Genomic DNA, 21,383 nt, shown 5'->3' with positions numbered 1-21,383 from the left:
AAGACAAAGAAATTCATGTAGCATAATAATGATTTTAGTTTATCTCTTCAATGCATACTACGTTTGGGAACCAATGAGGTACATTTTTAACCCAATAAAACGTTAATGGTTGAAAAATATAGATATACTATTCTAAGTTTAATTTTGTACACGCGTGTGTGTACATAATAAATGTACATTAATTTATATTATTTCTTTTTAGCTTATATCACGCAAAAGTTTTTTACTACGGATGAAATAGTAAGAAAACGAATACAACTTTGGCTGCAAAAGTATGGTAATCATATAAGTTATTTTGTTTAATACGCTTATAATTTTCTAAATGTGATGTTTTTGTAATGTGTAGACATAGTAAATATTGAGTATATATACAAAAGCGTAATCGCTCACTGAGCTGCTATAAGTAGCAATTGAAGGCGATTTATTGGATTATACACCTTCAAAGGTATACCTTTATTACTTATTTATAAATAATTACTTATTTTTTCAATAAGAACCAGCCACCTTCAATTGCTATGATACTATAGCCGCTTAGTGAGCGATTATGAATCTGAATGTACTCAATATTAATGAACTAATCATATTTAATGTTATATATGATTTTATATTACTTTATTTTGTTACTTTATTTTTAATATTTTTGAATTTTTGATATTTTGTTTTATATATACAAAAATAATATTTTACTTTAATTAATATATCTATATATATATAAACTTGTAAAAGATATAAACTATGTTTATATAAACTTGTAATGAAATTTGGTTTGTAATAATAAAAAATAATCAATTTTGTTAAATAAAAATTTACCATCCTGTGAAATTTATTACCATGCATATATATTTATAATTAAATATAAATATATATGATTATAATCGTAACAGATTACATGTGCAATAATAATAAGTTAGAATACATTTTTTCTTTAAAAGAGATATATTTATAAATATTTTAATTCTTTTAAAGAAAAAATGTATTTATTCTAACTTATTATTACTACGTATGTAATCTGTTACGATTATAATCATAACTTTATATCGGGCAACCTAAAGATATCTTTTTAGTTCTCTTAATGTTGACTTTTAGATAACTTCCATAAGAGGTTATAAAGATCAAAAGTGCTCTTTAAGATGTCTAAAAGACAACTTTTTGGATGTCTAAAAGACGACTTTTTGGATGGACATTGGACATCTTTTAGATATCCCGAAAGACATCTTTCATCATATAAAAGTTAATTTAATGAGCGCTTTAAGACAACTTTTTGTTTACTGGGTACCTAAAAGATGTCCATGACAAAAATTTGTCATCTTTTAGTCGTCTTTTAGACGTCTTTGTGCTGTCTGGGTATATACAGCCGCGAGTAGTTCGCAAGATCGTCACTAGGCGAAGGCGCAGCGCTTCTCTTTCTCATGAGCAAATTTACTCCAAAAGGCTTATAAAAGAAGACCATCACTCACGGCCTTCTACCTAGCACTTCACTAGCAGCAAAGTGTAGTATATATTTTTTTTGTTATACGAAGAGAGTTCGTGAGTCTCTATAACTTAAAGAGAGCTTCCAAAAATTGAGAAAATAAAAATAAAATTTTATATAATTACATACAAACTTATGGAGTTATATGTATGTATTCTGTTATTGTACTACGTTATTATGAGATCTCTCTCTCTCTCTCTCTCTCTCTCTCTCACTCTTTCTTTCTCTTTTTAATTGTGCTTAATTACAAATATTGGTATTCAAAGATATAACAATTTACTTAGTAATAGCCTATTTATTGTAAATTTAAAAAATGATCCATAAATTTAATTTTGGAAATCTTATTTTGATAAATATCTTATTTTGATTGTTAATTAAAACAAATTAAAATGTGGAAAAGTTTAGATTGTTTGGATTTTTATTTAAAAGATTGTTAATTAAAACAGTAAAGATAGTTAATTAATTATTTACATTGTTAATTAAAACAAATTAAAATTTGAAAAATTAAAATATGTGTTAATTAAAACAAATTAAAATGTGAAAAGTATAGATTTTTTAGATTGTTAGTTAAAAGATTGATAATAATTAAAACAGTAAAGATAGTTAATTAATTATTTAGATTGTTAATTAAAACAAATTAAAATGTGAAAAGATAAGATCTAATTAACAATCAAAATAAGATACTTTCCAATTTTAAATTTACAATAATGCTAAATTAAAATTTGCAATAATTTACTAAAATGCTAAATTTAAACACCATTAGCAAGAATATGAGAGAAGAAAACTTAAAGTTACACTCTGTTTATAGTAAAAATAAAAGAATAAATCGATCACTTTTAATGTTGATAGTTTCATCATTTGCATTATAATTTGTAAAAGAGAATTTGTAAACTTCTTTCTCGAAATTAATCTAAGGGCTCTTACACCGAACATCGTAATTCATCATCTATCCGTTAAATCTGATTAAAATTTCTAAGGGAAAGAGAGGAACGTATATTAGAGGAATTTTTAATTGACAGTAAAGATAAAATATGGACAAAAAGCAAAACGAATTCGTTATCAAAAATGAGGACGAAATTAAAGGTATTTAATAAATTTTTGTATTTTTTAAAAATAATAAAAGTTAATATTTAGAATTCTTTAGAAATATCGAATAATACAGGAGTACGACGTTATTATGAGATCTCTTTCTCTTTCTCTCTCTCTCTATTTTTTTCTCCTTTTTGTAATTATTTAGAATTATTTTGAAATATCGAATAATACAGGAGTAATGTATTTATTTAATTCAAATTCTTTTTGCTCAATTTAGATGAAGGAATTATTAAAGTGGAAAAAAAAGGAAAACGCCCGAAGACAGATAATAAAAGTTTAAAATTTAAAGGTCAATTTATAAAACGAAGAAAGTCTAATTTGGAAGATTATAAAAAAGGTATGTCGCAAAAAGAGGGAAGATAGAAAAAGACAAAAAAAGGAAAATAACCAGAAAACGGAAAAACGAAAGGAAACCAATGCTCGAAAAAAAAACAGTGAAAAAAAATTAGAATAAAAGAAAAAAAGGGAAAAAGGGAGAAAAAGAAATTTAAAAAAAAGAAGAAAATAAATTTAAAAAAAACAATAAAAAACTTATGAAAAAGCTAATGAGAGAAAAGAAAAAGTATAGGATAGGAAAAAAAAGAAAAGGAAAAAAAGAAAAAGATAAGAAACAGGGAGGGAGTTTTAGTGGGTAGTCCAAGGTAGAAAGTCAAAGCTGAAGCAGAACAACAAAAGGAAAACAGGAGACAACAAGAACCTTGGGAGTTCCACACAACTCGGAAGTAAAGGAAAGGAAACGGGTGTACGTAAATGCATTTTCCCCTACCCTAACCAAAAAAAAAAGGAGAGAAGGAAGAGCTTTTGAGCCCGCACGAAGCGCGGGCGAAAAAGCTAGTATATATATAATATCCACATATACCTAATAATGTATATTTATTTATAAAATAAACAAACACAAGGAGAGAACAAAAGATGGTAAAAGAGAAAAGAGAAGAAGAAAGAGAAAAAGAGAAAGCGAGAGTATGAGAGAGAGAGAGAGATAAAAAAAGGAAGAAAGCAAATAATTTTATAATTTCAACTTAACTTTATCTCTATGCAAATAAGTATAAAATTATTAGTGCAATCTTTCATCAAAGTAAAAATATAATCGATGTATATTATACAAACATGGTTTGTACTAAAAGCACAAAAAAGCGATGTTAATGAATGATTTTAGACTTATAGAGAAATGCAACTGGCCTCGAAATGCTAATACATTCATATTCTTTGCAGAACAAATAAAATAAAATAAATTATGGAAATATTTGTACATACATACATATAAAATTAGCACATTCAAAATTATGTTTAATGAAACTTAAGGGAGTTCCGCTGTTAAATCAAAATGAACAGATTTTCATGAAACTTTGTAGAGAAATTCAAATTAGTAATATAATTGACTGTCAAAATTTTAGAAAGCTGAACTAACTAGTTATTTCGATATTAAATATTTTATTAATATGGGCCCTTATGGGAATCAATGAATTTTCAGGATTTTTTCAGTTTCTATTGTCGTATTAAACATAAAATTAATGAACAGATGTTAGTGAAACTTTACAACAATATATCTTAGCTGTCTAGAAAAGTACTGTTAAATTTTTAAAACGTGCACTTGCTCGTTTGAGTGGAATAATTGACAAAATAAAAAAAGTTTACAATAATCGAAGTAATACAGCACGTAAGTGTGGTAAATGTGTGCTAGTGGTACAACATGAATTTCAAATTGTTGTATTTAGTTATTTAAGGGTGGTATAATAGTGAAAAATTTATTCTAAATTAAAAAAAAATTATTTTAATAATTATTAAATATTAATAATGAAGGTAGTACTTTATAGCCGAATTTTTTCTTATATTTACCATTATTATATTATATTCACTATTATTAATAATTTTTTCTTATATTCTTTTTTCTTATATTCTTTTTCTTATATTTACCATTATTATATTATATTCACCATTATTAATAAATAATTTATACCATATACAGAAAAAAAGGCAACAAAATGGTCATTTGAATATTTTTTTTTACTTGAATCCCTGTGCCACTTGTTGTACCGATCTTCAGCAGAGGAACTCCCTTAATGTAATTAAAAATTCATATTCTTTGCAGAACAAATAAAATAAAATAGATTATGGAAATATTTATACATACATATAAAATTAGCACATTCAAAAGTATGTTTAAGGAAACTTAATATAATTTAAAAAAAAGTAATTTTTTAATTTTTACAAAAAGAAGTGAATTCCCATAAAAACCTTAAAAAGATAAAAAAAATATGTCAAGTACATAAACGTGTGTTTTCAAAAATGATTCTTGAGATTCTTAATAACAATTAGCCAAGAATATTTAAAAAAAACTTAAAAAAATTTAATAAACATTAATTAAAAAATTATGTAAATATAATTAAAAAATAATAAAATTAGCCAAGTATCTCTTTAAAAACTTAGAAAAATTCTATAAAAATTTATTCAAAAATTATTTGAAAAATAAAAATATTATCAATGATAAGAGATAATGAATACAAAAAACTTAGCGTACCCGGCTTGTATTTTTTCTACATTTCCAAAGCTCTATGTTTATTTGAGTCAGTATGTCATTGATATTGATAAATGTATATACAACAATGCAATTAAGCCGGGCACGCCAAGTTTTTGTATTCATTATCTCTTATTATTGATAACAGTTTTATTTTTCAAATAATTTCTAAATAAATTTTTATGGAATTTTTCTAAGTTTTTTAAAAATATACTTGGCTAATTTTATTATTTTTTAACTATATTTATATAATTTTTTAATTATATAAATGAACCTACCTCTTTCCTTGGCCCACTGAAGTTTCTTCTGTTCCACCAACGACGTCCTTTCGGTCATTTTCACACACGATTTCCGCGACAGACGTAACGAACAAGTACAATGGACAATGGACGAAAAAGATAAAAAAAAAAACTAAACTAATCCCCTAAATAAAACCGATATTAATTGATATCCTCGTCTTACCTATTTGGGGAATCAGCGACAGTCAATAAAAAATCCCATCCGATACTCAGTATCAATTATCGAAACTCTCCGTAACATTCACAAAATTCTTCACATAAATTACGTGCATACTTCCGAAACCAATATTCCTTATTACAAAACATTAGCATAAAATTACATTAAATTCTAAAATGTTTCTTTGTGTCCAAAAAAGTCAATATGAAAGGCATATGTAAAGCTTTCAATTTTAATATCTTTTTTTTTTACATTTTTTTAATAGAACAAATTTTATTATGTTAAAATTCAATTTTTTTAATTTAGAGAGAATTTAATTTAATCTAAAGGCTCTATTGTTAGTAACATCTGTTAATTCAGTTTGTCAAATATTTTGTTATTTTATTTTTAAGTCTAAATTTTTTTTATAATTTGATTAATATTTTAGAAAAAATTTTTTAATATTCCTCCTCCTAATAATTTTTTAAACGAATATAACTATATAAACATTGTTCTTCAAGACTAATTGTAAGATGACGTAAAATATAATTGTCAGAAATATCAAACTTTAATTTTTTTTTGACAACTCGAATGCAATAATTGTTTTACTACTGCTGAATCGGATAGAATCAAAAATGTAACGCAGTATTCTTTACACACCTCTCAATCAGTCAAAATTATTTCCAATGACGAATCGCAACCTAGTTCAACGGTCAACCAATTTTCTTCTATGCAAAATATTTCATCGTCTTGAGAATTTTATAAAATTGAAGACTCGGAGAAGTATTTAGAAAAATTGGAATCGCGAAAATGGCGTTTTCCGTTTATATAAAAAAAAAAGAAACAATCCAGATTTCCTCCGACGGCGAAATCTCGTTCTCCGGAATACAGTTGTTCCTCAAATTCACGGAATTCCGCTATGCGGCCTCTCGCCACGATAATATTTGTACTACTGCAGGGTGATGACTGCGCGTGATGACCCCCTCTGGATACCGAAGAAATCCAAGCAGCAAAGGAGTGCGAATTCGATCGTGGGTTTCCATAGGAACTGTCGCGTGTTAGTTGTACTCCCTCATACCGTGTCCTCAGGATCGATAATATTGACCGTGTCACGATAAGGGATAATGAACTCTACTTTCGTGGTCAGAGATCTGTGCTGCGTCGGGTCTTCGTCGTTGAAGCGCGACGAACTCTTCTCCGCAAAAAATAAGCGGATTAAAAGGAGAAATTTTAAAAAGATAAATTAAAGAAAAATTTATTGCATATGAAGACTACTCCTTATTAAACAGGTATATACGTGTAACAATAAGTGAGACCTAGCTTCGCGCAGTTTTTTATGGAAAAATGAAAAGATATAAATAAGTTATGCTTATTTCATTGTAAAGATTATACTATTTGTCATTCAAATTTTATTAAAGAATAATATAAAATGGCGTCGCTATTCAAATTAACGATTTTAGGTGTAATTTTTAAACCGCGCGATGTATTGAAGACGGCTTGACTGATTGGAATTTTACACTTTTTCTAGACATTAAAGCTAGTATTTAACAAAAAATTTTTACGATGCTCAGTTTTTGTTGCAGCCTAAAGGTGCCTTTTCACATGCAAGATGCAGCAGCAAATCAGTCACGTGATCAAAATTTATTAGAGCATATTTGCTGCTCATATAGCTGCAGCAGGCAGCAGCAGCACTGGCCGGTAAGATCATAAAAAGAAGACAGCAACAGTACATACACAAATTAAACTTAAAAATAATATTCTAGGATGAGCTTAATATAACAGTTTAGTTTTAATTTTGAGTTTAACTTTGAGTTTAAATTTGAGTATAATTTTGAGTTTAATTTTGAGTTTAATAATGTCATACAATTAAAAATTGTATAAGTGGCATAAAGAATGTGAGAAAACCATTCAAAAACATAATATTGAAATTTTGCGAAGACAAAAAGTTGCAATCGCAGCAGCAGCTAGCGCAGTTGTAATTTTGGCCAATAAAGTTTCGAAAGAAAAGCGACATTATAAAAAGAAACGTATTTGGGTGACTGAATTGTTTCAACAACGTCACCGTGGGTGTTTACAACAACTAATCGGATCTCTGATCTGAGCAGTGGCACTCAATCGATAGACTTACAAAATTTCTCTAGACTAATCCAGATCAATCATCCGTGTCTCTGGAGTGATCGAATTCAAATTAGCAGCAATCCAGAGAAATTTCGACGTGTTTTATAGAATCCATGTGAAAAAATATTTTAAAACAATATAGAAGATACTTTATTATTCTTCTATTTTATTATTATTTCTGTTGATTAAATATATATTGATAAATAATAAAATTGTATTTTGCTGATGTAAGATTTGTTTTTGTAAAATAGAAAACAAATAAGTCTTAACTTCATTTTATTTTAATTATTAATGTAAGTTAGTGAAAAAAATATAATTTATAAATAAGTGACGGAAAGTTCGAAAGATTAATAAATCAGCAGAAAATGAAGGGCAAAGACAAGGTGTTCGTATAAAGCGTTTCACTTTTTACGTTTAATTCTTGATCTTATAAATATCTCTATACAGGATGTTTGGTAAAGATTTATGCAATCTTTATAAACAGGTAGAGCGCATTAAACTGAACAGAAAAGTCCTTTACCGTTTTTCCATTTTTGCAATAGTTAACGAGTTATTGATTACACAGGTACACAAAAAAGTGGTGTTTCTTTTTGAAATTAGGAAAAAATAAGCAATTCTGATCTTGGATTTGAATTCAGCGAGTTAAAATACATAAAGATTAATTAGTTTTGTTTGCCGAACCAACCACTTTTTTGTGTGCCTGTGTAATCAACAACTTATTAACTATTGCAAAAATTGCAAAATGCTAAAGAACTTTTCTGTTCAGTTTAATGTGCTCTACCTGTTTATAAAGATTGCATAAATCTTTTCCAAACACCCTGTATATATATATATATATATGTATAAATGTACATATACATATGCATGTATATATGATATCTATGTTTTTACGTACATAACATATATATGTTCATAACATAACATAACATGCTATTTTATAAAAAAATAAGGCATAAAAAATAACGCAACAGCTTTTTAAACAATTATTATATACTTTTTTTGTCTTTCTTCCTTTTTTCTCTCTCCGTTTTTTTATGAAAATGTCTTAATCTTTATTAATTTAAAAGAATTATGCATTCTTGAATCATCTCTCTCTTTTCCTTTTTCCCTCTCTCTCTTCTTTATCTCTTCCTTTCTTTGATCTATCTTTTATCTTTTGTAATTTTGAATAAAAAACGTGTAAGTATAATTTTATAAATAATTACGTAATCCTCTTATAAAATAGCCATGTAACCCTAAAGTTGCCTGCTAATCGCGATTGCATTGTTGCCTCTTTATTCCGATCGCGATTGGCTGTCTCGCGCTTGACTCGCTTCGTTCGTGTGTGAAGTTTGACAGTTTATAGTTGACAGTTTTTGACAGTTTGATTTGAGAGACGGAAATACACAAAAAGAAGCAAGAAAAAGAAAAGTAAGTTGAAATTTAATATAATAGGATAACTTTAGGATAACTTTTGTAATTATTGTGATTTCTACTAAAGCATGAGATAACTTTAGGATAACTTTTGTAATTATTGTGATTTCTACTAAAGCATGATTTTTATTTGATTTACCTTACAGCAATCAGAACGGCAAATTGAGAAGGTACAAAACACGTAATGTTGAGTGTGTACATTTTGTGTGAACAAAATAATTACCTATAACACAAAGAAAAAATAAATTTCACTCTCACAATGTGATGCAACTTAAAACAGACATCTGATATGCTGAAGCAAAAATAAAGTAACATCATTCAGAGTTGCATTAAAATTTTTAATTTTATTATCAAGTACTTATCTTTTTTCTGTTTCATGAAAGTATTAACCGGTTGAGTGCTGTGTATTTACTAATATGTAACAGGTCGCTCTGACGGAGAATGGAAATTGGCAAGAGATATCCTCAGAAGTAAGTTAATTTATAGTACTGTTTTTACCTTGATAAATAAAATTTCAATAATCAATTATCGGAAATAAGTAATAAAATTTTTTCAAATGCAAAATGTTAAATTACTGCTAATTATTGCTTATTTCAATCGCTTACCTTCGCAATAAGTCTTACCTTCTGAATTAGAAGAATTGGGCGTGCTTTCTGGTCCCGAGATGGCATTGACATCTTTGGTTCCGTACTGCAAAGAAAACATATTAAAAATTATACAAAATGCAAAATTAATTTCTCATTACTGTCATGAAAATAAAAAAATTCACTTTAGTCAGACAACCAATAAAAAAATTGTATTTTATTGTAAGCACCAAACATTTGAAATAAGCAATAATTAGCAGTAATTTAACATTTTGCATTTGAAAAAATTTTATTACTTATTTCCGATATTTGATTATTACAATTCGTCATAATAGTAATAGGTTATTATTTAATCCTTTCTAAAAAAAGGCATGTTAAATCGATACTCGCATCTCTCAAAGTCTTCTCGAAAGTCTCGAATTATTGTTGACTCTTTTCCGCGATGATCTGATTGGTTCTCTCGCTTAGCTCACTTCGTGCTGCGAGAGTTGTCAGCGCGGGGATCATATGTTATGTACATGTAACGTGTGTGCCGCGCTAGGTTATTATATACTTTTTCCAAAAGTAAGTAATCTTTTATTACTATAATAATAATCTGATTATTAAAGAAGTTGTGACGGAAGATTATTGATGGAAGATTGATGAGAACTTGGTCTGTCATGGAAAACGTGTCATCATCGAAAATAATTCCAAGATAGCCTTAGCTTTAGAAATTATTCTTTTTAATTACAGTTTATGTAGACTGCTATTTACGAAGGATGGTTCTGAAAAGTTTGCTATTTAAATTATACAAAAGAATAATTTTAGCACGGAGAATGGGAATGTTTTTAATAATCCAGCAAATGTCAAAAACAAAGTTGAAATATTAAGGAAGCTGAGTTCATGAGAAGCATGTAAGTTCAGGCGAGCATTGCGGTGTCTCTCTATTGTCGCTGTAGTTTGAATGTCAATGGAGTTTTGTATTTTTTTAGTTTTGTATTTTTGTTTTAGCCCTGTATGATTTATTTGGTTGACATCTATGACATGACTGAAGCCATGAACATCATTTTCGAATTAATGGAAGGTGGTGAGCTCTTTGATGATAGAATAAAAAGCAGAGGTAAACTGTCTGAACCATGTGCAAAAATGATACTGACTCCCCAAAAAAGCGGTACTCTAAAAATGTGGAAAAAATTTTGCATATTTCAAATGATTATAACTTCCGCAATGCTCGTCTGAATGTACATGCCTCAGTTTCCCATACAGAACAAAATATCTAATAGATATCTAATAAATATCTACATATCTATATGATGTCCATATCTACTATGGATAACTAGTAGACATCTAATAGATGTCTTAAATATCTATATCTTCTGAATAACTAGCAGGGATATCTAATGGATATGCACACATTATCTACATATCTATGTCCACCAAACAGCTATCCATTAGATATCCATGCGTTGTCCACATATCCACGTCCACCAAACAGCTACCAAGGATATCTATTAGATATCCACGCGTTGTCCACATATCCACGCCCACTAAATAGCTACCAAGGATATCCATTAGATATTTACGTGTTGTCCACATATCCACGTCCACTAAACAACTACTAAAGATATCCATTAGATATTCGGTCGCCGCGCACTCGCCAGCCGAGTAGTACGCGGCGTCGCCGATAGAGCGGCGTGCAACTTGGAAGTAAGATGCAACAACCACGCTATATAAGGATCACCCGCAGTGCAAGAAACAAGTCTAAAATTAGACTTTCCCAGCGACGAGGGTGCTTCTGTGGTAACTACAGAACCTCTCAGAGCATGCTCGACGGGCCTTACCCACTTTTGATGATTTTTATGACATCCTCCCACACACAACGTGATATATATTACATATCTAATGGATATCCTTGACAGATATTAAGGATATCCATGAATATATAGAAAATATCCATTAGACATGCTATAAATATCCAAATGTCCGCAATATAAGATCTAGTAAATATCCATGGGATATATAGATCAATATCCAATCGACATCCATAGCACTATCTAGTGGATATTTATGTAGATATCCACTGGATATTCTATAGATGTCGACTGGATATTGATCTATATATCCTATGGATATTTATTAGATTGCATATTGCGGACATCTGGATATTTATAACATGTCTAATGGATATTTCTTATATATTCATGGATATCCCTAATATCTGTTGAGGATATCCATTAGATATGTAATACATATTATGTTCTGTGTGGGTTTCTTTAATATTTCAACTTTGTTCTTGACATTCGCTGGATTATTGAAAACATTCCCCTTCTCTGTGCAAGTAAAATACATAAACTGTAATATAAAAGAATAATTTTTAAGGTTAAGGCTATCTTGGAATTATTTTCGATGATGACATGTTTTCCGTGACCGACCAAGTTCTTATCAACAAATCTTCCATCAATAATCTTCCATCATAACTTCTTCAATAATCAAATAATTATTATAGTAATAAAGGATTATTTACCTTTAGAAAATCTCGTTAAATGTCACTATCTTCTAATAAACTTTTTAAACACATTTTATAAGTTATTATGTCATTTTATGTCTTATTTATAAGCATTATTTGAAAATTATTATCAACGTGCTGTATATCTCATACATAAATGGCCATATATCGCACCCTTTTTTGATATATGGTAAAAATGCAAGGATTTTTTAAAGTTTTTTTTTTCAAGTATTAGAAAATAAATATCACGTATTTCTATTTTTTTTGTAGTGGTAGATAGTATGAAGTTTTTATTGGTATAGTTAATTTCCCTTAAATAGTAAATAATACTTGATAAATTAAATTTTCGTTAGGTGCGGCGTATATACCGGAGTTATCCTAAAATAATATATAATAATAATAATATAATTATTATATATTATAATTATTAATAATATATATATAATATTAATAAAATATATTTATTATTATTTTTATTTAATAAAAAAATATAAATATAAGGCAATTTTAATTTTAATGTTAATATTAAATTATTTAATTGACTTTTAATTAATAATTAATTAATATATACAGAAAATAGAAATAAAAAATGTACATAATATTAATGAGTCAGGTGTAGAAAATCAATATATCGTTTGGTATTGGTTGTAATTAACATTGACTTCAAACTGGTAGATATATTGATTTTCTTATAGCTGTTTCAAAATCAATTAATACAGCTGACGTATGGACGTAAAACCATATTCACTGCAAAAAATGTAATGTATCCAATAAAATATTATGTAGTTGAGGACTGCCTACTTAATACAATACTATATGTTATTGCAGTATCAACATTGTACTTGCGTTAACAGTAAATATTGTATTGAGTATTTTATGTAGTTGGCAGCCCACAATTACATATGTTATTGATTTTTTTTCTGTGTATTTTTTTATGTGTGCGTGCGCGCACGCGGGCGCGCGCGTGTGTGTAAAATTATGTAAATTTATAAATAATTATTGCACATAATATTATATGAAAACATGTTTTTATGTAATACACACATGTATGTATGTATGTATTTATTTACAAAAAGTTAAATAATTAAGTAAATAATAATTTTTAATAAAATATGTTTTTATATAATATTATATAGTTATGTATAAAATTACACTTACACGTTTTTTATTCAAAATTGCAGAAGGATAGATGATAAAGGATAGATTGAAGAAAGGGAAAATAATAAAGAAAAGAAAGAAGAATAGGAAAAGAGAGGGAAGATTCAAGAAAGCATAATTCTTTTAAATTAGTAAAGATTAAGACATTTTCTTATAAAAACGGAGGAAGAAAGAGAAAGAAAGGCGAGAAAAGAAAGAAAGAAATCACCTAATCTATATAATAATTATAGATTAGGTGATGGTTGTGCAGGAGGAGTTGCAATTTTTATAAAGATATAAAAGCCGATACATTACATATTACTAATGGAAAAAAACATTTTAAATAATCTGGATATTTTAGGTATTAAAATCAATTTAAAAAATAAAAATAAACTCCAATATAATGGGAATTTATAGAAGACATAGTAAAATAGAAAACAAAGGAACATGGAAACAAATCATGAAGTACATTGGATTTTGAGACAGCTATAAGAAAATCAATATATCTATCCGTTTGGAGTCAACGTTAATTACAACCAAACGATATATTAATTTTCTATACCTGATTCGACTTAATGATCATTAATATTATGTACCTTTTTATAATATTATATAAAAATAGATTTTATTAAAAAATATTATTTATTTAAATTTTTTTAAACTTTATTTTTTATAAATATCTCTATACAGGATGTTTGGTAAAGATTTATGCAATCTTTATAAACAGGTAGAGCGCATTAAACTGAACAGAAAAGTCCTTTACCGTTTTTCCATTTTTGCAATAGTTAACGAGTTATTGATTACACAGGTACACAAAAAAGTGGTGTTTCTTTTTGAAATTAAGAAAAAATAAGCAATTCTGATCTTGGATTTGAATTCAGCAAGTTAAAATACATAAGGATTAATTAGTTTTGTCTGCCGAACCAACCACTTTTTTGTGTGCCTGTGTAATCAAGAACTTATTAACTATTCCAAAAATTGCAAAATGCTAAAGAACTTTTCTGTCCAGTTTAATGTGCTCTACCTGTTTATAAAGATTGCATAAATCTTTACCAAACACTCTGTATATATGTATATATATATATATATATATATATATATAAATGTACATATACATATGCATGTATATATGATATCTATGTTTTTACGTACATAACATATATATGTTCATAACATAACATGTTATTTTATAAAAAAATAAGGCATAAAAAAATAACGCAACAGCTTTTTAAACATTTATTATATACTTTTTTCGTCTTTCTTCCTTTTTTCTCTCTCTGTTTTTTTATGAAAATGTCTTAATCTTTATTAATTTAAAAGAATTACGCATTCTTGAATCATCTCTCTCTTTTCCTTTTTCTCTTTCTCTCTTCTTTATCTCTTCCTTTCTTTAATCTATCCTTTATCTTTTGTAATTTTGAATAAAAAACGTGTAAGTATAATTTTATAAATTATTACGTAATATTATATAAAAACATATTTTATTAAAAATTATTATTTACTTAATAATTTTAATTTTTGTTTTTTATAAACACACACACACAGACACACACACACACACACACACATGTATGTATGTATGTATGTATGTATGTATTTATTTAAAAAAAGTTAAAGAATTAAGTAAATAATTTTTAATAAAACATGTTTTTATATAATATGTCCAATAATTATTTATAAATTTACATAATTTTACACACACACGCGCGCCTGCGCGCGCGCATGCACACACGAAAAAATACACGTAGAAAAAAAAATAATACAATCAACAACATATGTAATTGTGGGCTGCCAACTACATAAAATACTCAATACAATATTTACTGTTACTACAAGTACAATGTTGATACTGCAAAAACATATAGTATTGCAGTGAGTAGGCGTCCTCAACTACATATCTTATTGGATACATTGCATTTTTTTGCAGTGTATATATGGTTTTACGTCCATATCAGCTGTTTTAATTGATTTTGAGACAGCTATAAGAAAATCAATATATCTACCCGTTTGGAGTCAATGTTAATTACAACCAAACGATACATTGATTTTCTACACCTGATCATTAATTATTATGTACCTTCTTTATTTCTATTTTTAGATATACCTTTTTAATATTTCTTTCTTTCTACTCTTACTTTCTACTCCCTTTATTTCTTTCTTTCTTTTTTAAATATAATGCTTATTTTCTTTAACCTTGAAAAAAACATTTATATATGATAAAAGTAAAAACGCAACTAAGTCATATTAAAAATTCGAAATTTTGACAAAACAAGCTTCATGTTGTAAAAAAAAGGAAGAAGAGCAAAAAACATTTCAAAGAAAAAATTTAAAAATTATTTTCAAAAATTATATATATATATTATTGTTTATAGAAATAAAATACTTAATGTTATCAAGAATTAAGCTTTCTCACTTCTCCGTCTCTCTCTCTCTCTCTCTCTCTCTCTCTCTCTCTCTCTCTCTCTCTCTCTCTCTCTCTCTCTGGAATTCCCTCCCACCTACCATCCGGGACTCGGACTCGCAGGGATCCTTCAAACGCAAATTCTTCGATCATCTGCGACGGCGGGAGTCCGTATGAGTAGCGACCATCGCCGACTGTTCTGTTCTACTATTTCCACTTGCGTACGCTATACGGTATTATTTTTCTTTTTGATGTGTCTGACTCGTACTTTCTTCTGCGCTATTTGTCCTGCGTTGCACCTCCCGCCCCGGCTCTGCGTCTCATATGCCTATTACTTTATTCCTATGCGCCGATATATTGCTCAGTCCATGCGCTTGGACCTATTTACTATTTACTATTTACTATTTACTATCTTTTCGAATTGTCTCCGTATAATCCGTATGTACATTGTTCTCATTGTTCTCGTTATTCTCGTTATTTATTACCTCATTATTTTGTTATTCTGTCTTTACTATTTGTCATAGCTCAACTTTTACTCTGTATTCGCTGTCTGGTACGTTCTTAGAGGCTTGCCCTAGAACGCTTAATAAACGCTTCTCTCTCTCTCTCTCTCTCTCTCTCTCTCTCTCTCTCTCTCTCTCATACTTTATCGTATTGAAAAATTTTGACCGATTTTTAAGCAATCTTCAAAGTGGTGCAACTTTGCAAAAAATCATCTAAATTACATGTACTTCTTTTTAAATAAAGGGCAAAGACTCTACTTTGAGAATCCCTAGGCGAAAGTTTGATTTGTTAAGTGCGAATCTTTTGTATCGCATGAAAACCAAACATGTATTTTTTTTTAAATTGCTTAGAAAAGAATGAACTTTAAGAATCTGGATTAATATTAGCCAGATTTTAACGAGAAACTTGTGAAAAATGATACTAAACTTTTACTTTTTTCAATTAAAAAATACATGTTTGGTTTTCATGCGATACAAAAGATTCGCACTTAACAAATCAAACTTTCGCCTAGGGATTCTCAAAGTAGAGTCTTTGCCCTTTATTTAAAAAGAAGTAATTTAGATGATTTTTTGCAAAGTTGCACCACTTTGAAGATTGCTTAAAAATCGGTCAAAATTTTTGTCTCGTTTTCTTTTGCGCCAGTGTATATATAGATATTTATAAAAAATAAGAAGTTTAAAAAAATTGCAAGAATTAAGTGATAGGTAGAAGGAAAGAGAGAGAGAGAGAGAGAAAAAAAGAAAGAGAGAGAGAAGAGGGGGAGAGAGAGAGAGAGAGAGAGAGAGAGAGAGAGAGAGAAGGGGGGGGGCGAAGAGTGAGAGAGCGTGAGAGATAAAGAAGAGGATTAAATAAGAAAGTAAAGTGTGTAAGAGTAATATTGAACAATATGAAAATAATATAATTAATATAATTAATAATATAATTAATAATTTAGAGAGGGGGAGAGGAAAAGTGAGGGAGCGTGAGATAGAGAAGAGCATTAAATATGATAAAGTGTGTGAGAGTAACATTACAGAAAAAGAATAAGTGCAATGTTCAATATAAAAATGGTAAGTGGCGCGCGCGAAGCGCGCACAATGTTGTGTTCTAGTAATATAAATAACTCATGCTATGTGACTACTTGAGTTTATTTATAATGCGTATCTTCCTTGCGTTTAAAATATTATTACACTGTTTTTATTATGTAAATTTTTATTATACGAACATCTAACTTTATCACACTGAAGATGGTCTAGATATAGACCAAAATGTATGATTTTTACTCTAAAGTTTTAATTATTATAAACTATTATTGATACGAATACCTTGTCACGGGTCTTAGGTCTTTATTTTCTGCTGCTTATTAATAAATAACTTGAATTCTAGGAACTGAAATTCTAAAATGAATACAATAAATACAATAAATCCACAAAATGAAAAGGATGACCAAACTCAATTTGGTATGTATATTATATTATACAATTACTTTGATATTATTATCAAGAGACACGGTAGTGTCTCGCGCCAAGTGAACGAGCAGCGCGAGACCGCCCCGTGTATTATACGCGAGTACGCGACTTGCGAGCACCTGAGATTATCCAATAATGACTGAACCGATCGAGTTCTAACTAGGCTCAATCGAAAGTTTGGGTTTGATTTGTATAAAAAAACTGTTTTTATTTTTACTCTACGTGTCCTATACGAGTGGAGATATTTTGACGCAAAGACCGAATTTAAAATTTTTCATTTAAGATACGTCATTGTCGTTGATGTCCAGTACATGAATTCAACACTAGAGGGCATTAAAATTTACCTGTGTAAGGTCTCTTATAAAGTGTTGATTTATACTATATATTGATACGATGATAAGTCGCTGTTATTCGCTTTGCGAGAGTAAAAAATAAATAAATATTAAGTAATATGCCTATAAATCGTACGATTAATAATAATAATCTCTTATAAGAAAAGTCGTGTAGATCCGAGAAGTGCACGTTTTGTCATTGCTTTCCCGTAAGTGATTGACGATCGAATCCGCGACGAGTTTCACGGCGATAATGCGACAGTTCGTGGTTAATGACGTGCGCGAGGTTAATGGTGAATTATTTGTGTTTCTGTACGCGTATTATATTGCAAAGGAAAATACGGCTGTGCCCAATTTGGAGATTGGTTAACGTACTGTGTTGTAGAATTAGATAAGTATATTACACTTTCATTTTTTAAAGAAAATAAGTATTCTGAGATAAGTCAGTACTTTATGTCATGTTTTATTTTTAGTTATTAAAAAAAAGAGAAAGAAATACTTTACTTGAAGTAGAACTAGAGGAAGAATAGTTGGGTGAGTAAAAAGAGAGAGAGAAAAAGATCATCTGCGAGGGGAACATAGACTTTTCCGAAAACGCGACAATTAATTAAACATACCGCCGGCCTTCGTTCACCAAAGGAAAAAATAATCACCAAAAGAAAAATAAGAAGAAAGAGTAAAAAAAAATGAAAATAAAATAAACTTTGTTACATATATAAATAAATTATAATTAATTATGTACGCTAGAAAAAGCGTTATTGTCAAATTGAGAAAGAAAGAGAGAGAGAGAGAGAGAGAGGAAGAGAAGGGAATAATATTGTGTAATACTTATTGTGTATGTACTTATATTTACATGTATATACGTATGTACAGGAGGGAGGGAGGGAGGGAAAGAGGGAGGGAGGGAGGGAGGGAGGAGAGAGAGGGGGGAGGGAGAGAGAGAGAGAGAACATTATGTGATAATATATATATTGTTTATTGTGCAAAATCAATTTGAGAGCAGGAATAAAAATTGTTGGTTAATGTGTAAAGTAAAAGGCATTCGTTCTGTTTTTATTTTCCCCATACGTCGAACAGCTGATTCCGGAAAATAATCATGCTATTTGGACAAGTGCAAACATACATCTTCCCAATTTATTTGAGGAAACATTTGAAAACTTCTCCTTAAAATTTGTTAAATCAAATGTGGAAGAAGTTTTTGGAGAATTAATTTGATAGCAAAAATTATTAAATGGTTGAATTCCATAAATTGAAGGCTGTTATCCAGTCAAGATCAATAATATTCAGGTCTGAGTTCGACGTGACAAAACATTTAAATTCTTTGGATACGTCTTGCAAGGTTGCTAAACAATTAAATTCTTTTATGAATTTGATTTAATTACCGGATGCATTGTGCAATATGAAAAGTAAGTTCTCCTTGGGATTTTCTAATTAAACCAATTATTTTGAGAAATTATTGTAATATCTGGACCGGTATCAAGTTGCAATTAATAGATTTATTATTGATCAAAATATCAATGAATTTACATCTATTATTAGATGAAATTTGATTGACTTGTATTGTTTTAACATTTTGACTTGTTTCGTTTGTTTTAGTTTTAACTTTTGCTGGACGCACAATATCTATCTTTATGTCCGAAAGAATTACGTTTTTGACATTAATAATTTTTATAAGTGCAGTCCTTTGAAAAATGTAAATTTCCGCAAAACCAGCAAGGCGTAGATGGTACAGAATTTTTATCAGGTAAAGAATTCTTATCGAATTTCTTACCTTGAGAATTCTTGTTAAACCTTTGTGAACTGACCTTGGTTTGCGTCGTTGTTTAGTTTTAACCAATGCAACGGTACCTGGAGTGTCCAATTTTTGATTTTGAATCAAAGTAGTGTCGTGTTTGAGATTTACCAATCTCTGACATTCTATCGCAAGATCCTCTATCGTAAGAGTGTCTGGTCTTGTTTCGATAAGATTGAGCAGCTTTGTGCAAATATCAGCATCCGACGGAGATCGTAAACTACATGCCAAAATTAAACATTTAAATTGATCAACAGTTATGGTTGAGATTTTTAATTCTTCGCAATGCTTATTAATTAAAGCAGCGTAAGCTAAGAAATCTTGACTTGGCGATTTCGTAATGTTCATGAAATTAAATCTTTGATGTAACAAAGATATTTTCTTTCCAAACATGTGTGAAAGATTTTGAACTGTAGTTTCGAAATCGAAATCTTTGTATTCGTTAGGAAGAATAAAATCTATATACTGCTTATGTGATTGAGTGTTTAATATTCTTAATAAAAGTCTTACTCTTGCAGCGTCATCTAAATCTTTAACATCTACCTGAAATAGTCTTTCGTAACGAACAAACCATGCGTCGAAAGTTAGTCCATTCTCACAATCATAAATGAATTCAGTGATAGAGCTGGCCAATGACTCCATTTTGATTTCCCTTTGCGGCGCGCCATTGGATGTTACCTGAAGAGCGGAAATCTGATTCATGAAATCCTCTTGTTGTCGTTTTTGCTCCTTTGCTATTGAATAAACAGCTGCTGTTGCTGTTGTTGTTGATGAACAAAAGCCATCAATGCTTCTTTGAAAACATCCATAATTGTAGACGATATGTTATGAGTGACACACTCATAACGATAAGGTGTCAGTAACACGATGACGTAAGTCGGTCAGCTGCAGTCAGCATCGAGCGCATCGCGCGAGGTTTCGCGCAATCCGCTCGACAATTAGCGCAATGCTCCTTAGACAGCACTTGCTGTCTAAGCAATAATTTGGAATACTGACCGATTTACGCCCTCACGCAATCCTCCCCTTCTTTCGATTCAACTACCGAATTATCGGATATATAAACCGGCGAAAGAAGGTGAGGATCGGGTCAATCCGAAGTAGACAAACTAAGACTACACACGACACTCTGCTTTGCGGGGTCGTGTATCGCCGAGATAACTTATACTAAATATACAACCACGACACTCTGCGTTGCGGGGTCGTGGACAACAAGTTCATAGACGCGACACTCTGCCTTGCGGGGTCGCGATCTAACTATTGTAACTGAATACAAGAATAAAAGTGTTCGAGACAAATAACGGTGTATATGACGAAATACCTTCCTCGCGAGATCTCTGGCAGCGATCCCAAAATCGTACTCACAACGAGGGGTACAACAGATATAATTAATAAATAAATTCCTTAATCCTCATCGCCACTGCTGTATTTCCCGATCTCCAAAATACTACTGATTAGCTTAGCGGTTGAATATCAATATCTCAAATAATGAAATTATAATTTAATTGCTATTAATATTCAAGCTGCAGAGAATCAAGTCAGAGAATGTAATAGAATGTTTTCAAAATTGAATAACAGTGTTGCTAAAAGATGAAGAAACAAGGAACAGGGAAAAGGTTTCGTTGCTTAATTAACATCGTAGACAATTTTCATATTATA

General features: G+C 29.4%; 1 protein-coding gene across 1 annotated transcript in view; it reads right to left on the bottom strand.

Annotated features, from left to right (window-relative positions):
* Window positions 1-6,490, bottom strand: part of LOC105833193 (histone-lysine N-methyltransferase, H3 lysine-79 specific) — a 224,232-nt gene extending 217,742 nt beyond the window's left edge. The window contains exons 1-2 of the mRNA XM_036291685.1: window positions 6,174-6,490; window positions 5,357-5,502 (exon numbers count right to left, since the gene is read on the bottom strand). Of these exons, the coding sequence (XP_036147578.1) occupies window positions 5,357-5,414 (58 nt within the window). The 5' untranslated portion in view covers window positions 5,415-5,502; window positions 6,174-6,490. The remainder of the gene's footprint in view (window positions 1-5,356; window positions 5,503-6,173) is intronic.
* Window positions 6,491-21,383: the final 14,893 nt, after the last annotated feature.

Source organism: Monomorium pharaonis, chromosome 9 (genome assembly GCF_013373865.1).
Source record: "Monomorium pharaonis isolate MP-MQ-018 chromosome 9, ASM1337386v2, whole genome shotgun sequence".
NCBI lineage: Eukaryota > Metazoa > Arthropoda > Insecta > Hymenoptera > Formicidae > Monomorium > Monomorium pharaonis.
The sequence above is the reverse complement of the archived record's forward strand: the minus strand, read 5'-3'. Positions and strand labels throughout refer to the sequence as shown.